At 30.3% G+C, this 8,260-nt stretch overlaps 1 protein-coding gene across 5 annotated transcripts in view; it reads right to left on the reverse strand.

Annotated features, from left to right (window-relative positions):
* Positions 1-4,862, reverse strand: part of LOC111692319 (inter-alpha-trypsin inhibitor heavy chain H3-like) — a 25,766-nt gene extending 20,904 nt beyond the window's left edge. The window contains exons 1-6 of one of the 5 annotated variants that reach the window (XM_023456254.1): positions 4,599-4,860; positions 4,357-4,507; positions 2,748-3,605; positions 1,758-1,884; positions 1,659-1,696; positions 1,358-1,600 (exon numbers count right to left, since the gene is read on the reverse strand). In XM_023456254.1, coding sequence (XP_023312022.1) covers positions 1,358-1,600; positions 1,659-1,696; positions 1,758-1,884; positions 2,748-3,587 — 1,248 coding nt within the window. In that variant the 5' untranslated portion in view covers positions 3,588-3,605; positions 4,357-4,507; positions 4,599-4,860. Of the gene's footprint in view, positions 1-1,357; positions 1,601-1,658; positions 1,697-1,757; positions 1,885-2,747; positions 3,606-3,666; positions 3,707-3,819; positions 4,239-4,258; positions 4,508-4,598 lie in introns of those variants that run through there. The other 4 variants (XM_023456252.1, XM_023456256.1, XM_023456253.1 and 1 more) reach the window with 4 other exon arrangements.
* Between the last annotated feature and the right edge of the window lie 3,398 nt (positions 4,863-8,260).

Below are 8,260 nucleotides of genomic sequence, written 5' to 3' on the forward strand. Positions count from 1 at the left end.
ATCATTTATTGGATTTAAGGCCTGTACTCGTTGCACATGGTATGGATAAAGCAGTTGCTCGTGAAGGATTCTCCAAACAAGAGGACCACTAATTCCTACCTCGGCTGATATTCTCCGCACACCCGTACCTGGATTCTGCTCTACCAGTGCTGGAATTTCTTCTTCTGCTCTAGGAGTGGATACCGACCTTGGTCTTCCGATAAATGGCACTGTTTGCTCAAGGAACCGGTATCTCACAATCTTTGGTGAATTCTTCCAAATATGCGTTGTGAAGGAATTTAGGGATTTGGATAAGCGTCAATATAAAGACGTCACGCTTCGGTGGCGTTCCCATTAGCACGACCATACATGAAATGCATGTCTGTTAATTCTGCGTTACAGTAACCAGCCATAGCGAAAGAAAACTTGTGCACTGAGAACAACTGTCAAATATGTCAAATCACTAAACATCAACCAACTATTATAAGAAAATACACAACGTTTTTGAAATATAAAAAAGGGGCTAAAAAACATAAAACATTGTTTATTGAGACTTTTCTGCTTATTTTGGTTCATACTATTACCTCCTTAAATATTTTACACTCTTTTTTTAACACCCTGTATAGTCAGACGTGCGTTTCGAATGTTGGGTTTCATTTTGAGACTTTCCAAGGATTTTAAAAATATTAAAAGTATGTTCTGTCTTTATTTTTCTTTGGTTAGGTCTCACTTAGAATATAATATGGTAATTTGGTCTCCGTTATATTTTAAATATATAAATAGAATTGAGCTTGTTCTAATCAAATTTATTAATAATGTTAATTATAGATTTAATCGCGAATTGTTACACTCTCTTAATGTACATAAATTGCTTAGTTTAGAAGAGCTTAGACAATTTTTTGATTGTGTTTTGTTATATAAAATTGTTCATGGATATTTTGATACAGATATTTTGTCTCTGTTAAATTTTTTAGCCCCGGTGTATGCTAACATTGCTAACCGTCAGTTCTCGGTTTTCTATGTTCAACTCTCGCATAGTAATTATAATTTAAATTCACCGTTTCATAGAATTCCAAGATATTTTAATAGCAATCTATGTCAACTAGTTGATATATTTAATAATTCTTTGAATAGATATAAAACCTCTGTGAGGAAGTGTATAATTTCTTATAAGTAATTTTTTTCTTTTTTTGTATTTCACATTAGTTAGATTATGTTTATATTGTACTTCATCACCTTGTTTTTTGTTACTTGTTTAGTGTTACCCTGTTATTGGGATTTTTAATCCTGTTGGGTTTCCTACTTCTTAAATAAATAAATAAATAAATAAATAAATAAATAAATAAATAAATAAATAAATAAATAAACGTATACTTACTTCATTATAAATATTCTTTGCCTCCTCCTTTTCTTTTATGTACGATTTATAACTTTTGCCTTCAATTTCCATGATGAATTTCGTGATGAATGCCGTATCGGTTAAGATGACTTTAAAGTCAGCATCAGCAGCCGTCTTGTTGGTATTCTTCACCCTCCACACCACCTTAGTCTTGGCAAAACGGTTGGTAATTTCCGATGATATATTTGCTTCGTAGATTAGTAACCCATCTTTGGGAGGCAACTGAAAATGTATTAAAAATTATTTTACGTCGTCACTTGCTGATATGACTTAATATTACCTTCTCTTCCTGGGCTTTGATTAAAGTTGACACAGTTGCTAAAATTAATTTGATTATTTTTTAATTAATACTTTAACGTTAAGACAAATGTTTATTCACCTGAGGAAGCTTCCGAACCTTTTTCGTTTATTTCTAAATACGCTTTCTGTTTGATTTCATCGCAAGTGAGTTCCTCATCATTAATCACACCACTGAGGTTGGCGTTGAACACTTCTTCCAACCCCATCTTATATAAAATATCGAAAAATGAAATAAAAACTAATATTAATTTATGTCCCCTTAAATATTTAACATGTATCAGTATCAGGCAAAGAGTATGCATCATAAGAATTTTTAAAAAGTCGAACGCTGCTATTTGTTTTTTTGGATCACGCAAAAAATTTGAAAAAAAATAAAATAAAGCAAAAATCATTTTGTATTAAAAATTGCCATACAATTATATACCAAGTTTTATTGGAATAACCAAAAAAGTGACAGAGGTTTCATAAATCAAATTTTATTTAAGGGCCTGTGCCTTTTTATGGAAGTATTTTGAGACTGATATATGTTTGACTAATTCTATAGCTTGCACACAAAAATTAACAAGTCCAGACTTTCTTATCAAAAGTTCACGTGTAAATCATTTTTTTTTAAGATAAAACCCAAAACAAGATTATAATGTTGATAATATTTTGGTGATAAATTGATTTCATTCCATATGCTTACTGTGGAAAATGTATCATTTCTATAGAATTTTTTCTGTTTAATATAAATTATTTTATAATTTCTCGCAAATCAGTTACAGTGGACTTTTTAAGTTTTGCGCGCAAGCTACAGCATTACTCCATTTTGAACAGAAAAAGCTTAAGTCAAATTGTTTATCGTTAGTTATGACTCAACCAGTATAACAAATATAACAAACATTTTTCATAGCTGTATAAGCAATTGCCTCATATAGTTGTTTCAGAAATAAAATTATTCGCAATAAAATTTTGTACCAGAGTAACCATTGTTTAGGGAATTTTTTTGTTAATTGTGCAATCATTTAGAAATTAAATGTGCATCTTATAAATTTGAATCGTACAGTACAACAGTATGTGCTTATCTTACCTTCTTTAAGTATTGTGCCAGCTCCACAGTTTCTTCCATTTTAAATTTTGGAAGGGAGACATCTACCTCCTGTTTAGTCATGTTCTTTGAAAGATGCGATAAATTTAAAAAATTTGTTGAAAATTGAACAAATTCATTAATATTTATTTCTTTTCTTGGTAAAACAACTACAAGGTTTACTTTGTTGCCGGCAAACGGTAATTTTAAAATTTTAGCTGAGAGACCTAAATGATGCTCAAAATAAAATTCACCTTTTTTTCTCATCATTTGAACTGGCACCGTATCTTGCTCGTTCAAATAAAAAGTTGCGGGAACTGTCTCATCCATGGAGAATGGTTCCGTCCAGTCACTTTTAAAGCGTGTAGCATTTAAAAATGTAAAATTCACGTCCTCCCTTAAACCACTAAACGGTGTAATTTTCTGGAGAGTCCTATCACGGACCCATGTGTTTATTGCTGCCGTAGCATCTTCTAGTTTAGTGAAATCCAAAGGGTTTACTTCACTAGCAAAGTTATCCCTGAGACGATTCCTGAAAGCTTCTGGAACTTGGCTTGGTTTCAACAAAGAATTGTTAGCAACCAGAAGATTATTAATACTGTTAAAAACATCGAAAATATTTTTGTAAAGTGTAGATGCTGTGTTAACATCGAGGTACAAGAATCTATTGAAACTATCTTTACTGTAAAACCAAGGATCCTGAGAAAGAAGAGTCAGAAATGCATGGATGTTGATAGGTGAAAATAAATCATTGCTATCTTGTTTCTTCAACTCTTTGTGGAGGTGCTTTGAAAAACTGTCTATTGCGCTAGTGAAAACTAAATTAAGATTTCTCTCAGCCATGTCACTAGTTTATTGTACCTACAAAAAAAATTTATTTTTAATTACACGTATTTATAAGTTTTAACATACATTTGTTTACATTAATAAAGTTACATAAATCAAACACTAGAACAAAAAAATTGTCCCATTTTCTTGCAAAATTTTTAGGTTATGTTATGTTAAATAAGATCACAACCCACAGGCTAGGGTTGCCAGATCTCCGGCATAGAAAATATATATAATACTAACGTACCTATATTTTCTATGGAACTCCGGGTTTGAGCCGGAGTCTTCGGGGTTTGATGGTACATCTTCGGGCTCCGGGTTAACATATCATTTCTCCGGGTTTTGTTTGTTGCGAAAAAATCGTGATTTCTTCGAAAACATTTCCCATATTTCGTGATTCCGTTTTTTTTAAATAGATCTGGTAACCCTACCCCCTACCCACAACGGAATACAGCTTAGAACAAGCTAACAGGAACAGGTACACAATTGTAATAGAATGTTATGGAGCAGTGTGTATCGTTATTCTGCTATTGATTTAAATTTACCGTTTGGACTTGGGACGTGTAAGCAATTTGTAACTAATTTAAAAAATCGCAATATTCTTAGAAAGTAACTTTCTATAATTAACTTCTTTAATTCTGCATCTATTGGACTATTATCATATTATTGTTGTTGTTGTTGCTTACCCCCAAGAGTTTATGTTTATACGAGTTGAAAGGTACGGGGTACGGTTCAAATTAGTTGACCATTTCATTCATAAGAACATCTAAGCCAAGACACTTACACTACAGTTGGGTAACTATTCTGAACTGTTCTATAGAACTGTCCGCTGATAGAACCAAAACAAATCTATTATTTGAATAGTTCTACGAATTGTTTTTATAATTACTTAGGTATTTTGTTTGTGACGTCAATGTTTATCTATCTGATCTTATCTAAAACAAAAATAGGATTAACTTGTATGAAAATTTCAATGAATGGTAGGTAATAAATGTTTTATTGACTATATAAATAAATAATACATACCTACAAAATAATTGAAAATCGGGATTTATGTATCAGGAAATGTTATGACCCGATTATATTTTATAAATTAGCATAAGATTTCGGCCAAATTGTATTTCATATTCAGTAACATTTGTAACTGTAACTTAATACTCAGATTTAAAACACCATGCATGCACCAGTGTGTTTTAATAATAATCCAAGTTTTATTGCTTTATCGATTGTCAATCCAATGTTTATTTCGTTATTCAGAGCGCACATCTATATGTAATTGGCCATTGGCGGTGATATGGAAAATTCATTAAGAAATTATAATTATAATAATATGCAAAAAATATTGCATAATTACAAATCGTAAGTGCTAATTTTCTGTAATTTAGTATTGTCTGATCTGAATTAATATCGACTTGACTGCCCGCTGGACTATGGTCTGTAACATTATTATTGCTCTCGCTATACAGGGTGTCCCCAAATTTCACCGACAACGTTAAACAAGTTAAATAAAAAATTTTTGGTTTTTGAGTTACAAGCCTTCAAAGTTGTCAAAAATAAAACTAATTTATTAATTAATAACTTCATAACCCTTTTACCTATCGCGTTATTTGGACCATTATTGCATATTATTTCTTAAAGCTTTAGCCAAATCGATATACTGGGTGATAGTTTTCTCTGGTTACCTCTCCCTTTTAGCGGTCAAAACTTTTACAGTGGTCGTATTTTTTTAAAGCGGGCGGCAACATTGAAAAGGTCGTTTTATTTAAAAAAAAAGATTGTCTCTTGAGAAAATCGCCTACAGAAAGCCATTCTTGAGGAAAATGGCATATTTAGACGATTGATTCAACAAATTGCTTATTACATTAATCTAAAACAAAACAAATTTATTAATACACAAAACGCGACAACCTACCTGAACCTAAACTATAACCTCAAACATACTCTTTCTGTTGACTGAAAGATTGGAAATACAGATTACTATGATTGGAAATACATGGCTTTTTTCGCGAGTGAAGTCGTATGTACTAATGTATAGTGTGAGAGAATGAAGAGATTTAAACTACCATAATATGACTAAGATCAAGATAGGTAGAAATAGTAACTACAAAGTCAGATATTCACCAATATTCAGTCGCGAAAAAAATGCTTACAGATTCGAACTGATCTGTGGTTGCAGATTTCTGTTTAACAATTACTATAAAGGACAATGTTTTGCTGCACCAAGGCGAGATGGCTTCAGTGAATACATGCTCCGTCCGACCTATCCAATAAAATCCTCTTATTTATTTACTCATATTGTCAACGCACGTATTGTGTAAAACAATTATTGTGCTCGTATATAATTTAAGCTCCACGTTGCGACGTCATGTCAACGTACGGTGTTGGTGCTTTAGAATTCGTGTGACCTTAAACACAAACGTTGATACAGTTAGAGCGGGTCGTGAAATTCGCAGATGATGCGTTCTATCTCCACTGAGATAAAGTCGAAGAATTGATAGTAATGCCAGAGCAAGAGAGAAACTTAGAATTTAGTTAAGGGTGGAAAATAATTCGTAAAATAATTTTGAAAATATGTCAGGCGCCAGTAAATTTTGAGATGAATCCACAAACTTAATATTTTCCTAACCGGATTACTCTTTGATCTTGGTCAGGGATGTATGCAAAAGATTATTAAAAATAAATTCTTTTACTAACGAAAATGTAGACTAAGAAAAATAATTTCTGAAAAAATATTTTTCGATAAAAATGAGTTGACTGGGTTCCTAAGAGAATTTAAATTTTCTGTAAATAAAAATTTCAAAAAATTGTCAGATTTTTGAGAAAAAATAATTTTGACTTCAAAAACAAATATTTTTTAAAATATGTATTTAGTTATTTTGAAAAAATAATTTTCCTGTTTCAAAAAAAATAATTTTTGAAAAATTGTTAAAAAAGGTTTTTTAGAAAAAAATAAATTTGATTTCAAAAAAATTATTTTTGTAAAAAGTTGTTTAAAGGTTTTTTCTAGAAAAACAGTTTTTTGTATAAAAATATTAAAAAATATATTACGAGAAATAAATGTAGTTATTTTTTCAATAATATGAAAAAGTTATTAACAATACTTATGGTTAACTTTGTTAACAAAAATAGAAAAGAATATAATTCTGGATTATTCTACACTAGAAAATCCACAAAAGATCAAATTCATAAACAACCAAAGACTGTAGAAAATAGAGTAGGTACCTTGTATACTGAAATGAACTTCTACTATTGTTTTTAAAAAAATCGCTAGTTTTACTTACCACTTTTTGTGTGATCCTCGGTATAATCTGTTCACGGTTTTTCCCGTCACGAAAAAACTAACTTTGTTTAAACAAAAGTGGGCCTCGGCGCACTTTGTTACTATTATATTGAAGCACAAACTTCTGACGGGGGTTATTGTTATTAACGGAGAAAAACGTTGCATTAACAATAAACTTTTGTTGCTAATTACTTATAATTGTAAACTAAATGGTGAGCGATCACGAACAAACTAACTTTTTGTTGAACACCGTATTTCGGAAATGAACTAACTCGTTGAATGCTGATGAAAAACTGATTTTACCCCTAAAATTTCATCCCTTTATATGATAATTTTAGGTCCTTAAGGATCATTTTTGCTAAAAAAAACTACATATTGTTGTAGACTCAAGGGCTACGATGAAATCATAGAAAATAAGTATTATATTTTCTATGGATGAAATGAACAGGGCGAAATCGCGTCGTCCGTTTTTATACAACTTTTATATTTATATCTAGTCGCGGACCAATCAGAATCGAGTACATATTTGGCTTATTCTGAAAAATCGCTTTACTTTTCTTAATTTCGGGAAAAGATGATGCAATAATAAAAAATCTGTCATCAGCTTACTGCGTAATTGCTAACTGCGTAATATTTTTTCGAAATTGACCCTTAAAGACCTAAAATTAACATATAAAATTAATGATTTTTTAGGGGCAAAATCAGTTATTCGTCGACATTCAAAAGATCAGTTTATCTCCGAAGCTCAAAAAGTTAATTTGTTTATGATTGCTCGTCATTAGTTCTACAGTTACAAGTTACATCGACAAAAGTTTATTGTTAATCTGTCAACGTCTATCTGCGTTTATTAACAATAGTTATTGAGTATCAGTTTGTGCTTCAAAGTTAAAAACAAAGTGTGTCAAGGTCCACTATTGTTTAAACGACAATAGTTTTTGTAATTGGAAAAACCGTGAAACGTATTATATCGAGGATATCATAAAAGTTGGTTAGTAAAATCCGGGAATTTTTAATAATCGCTTATTAATTTTTTAGAAACAATAGTAAAAGTTCATTTCATTATACATACAAGGACAAGGTACTCTTTTTTCTAGTCTTTGGTTATTTAGTATTTGTTCTTTTTGTGAATTTTCTAATAAAGAATAATTCAAAATTACTATTAATTTTATATAAATAGTATAGTAATATAGTATTTATATTATAAATTGTTAATAACTTATTTTTTCATTTTGTTTATATTGAAAAAGTACCTAATACTCTGTAAGTAGATTTCTTAATATTTCTACACAAAAAATTGTTTTTTTCTATAAAAAACTTTTTAGTAACTACAAAAATAATTTTTTTTGAAATCAAAATAATTTTTTTTTCAAGAAAATTATTTTTCTTAAACAATAATAAATTTTTATAA

The sequence above is a fragment of the Anoplophora glabripennis genome, unplaced genomic scaffold (assembly GCF_000390285.2).
Source record: "Anoplophora glabripennis isolate ALB-LARVAE unplaced genomic scaffold, Agla_2.0 scaffold1145, whole genome shotgun sequence".
In the NCBI taxonomy this organism is placed as follows: Eukaryota; Metazoa; Arthropoda; class Insecta; order Coleoptera; family Cerambycidae; genus Anoplophora; species Anoplophora glabripennis.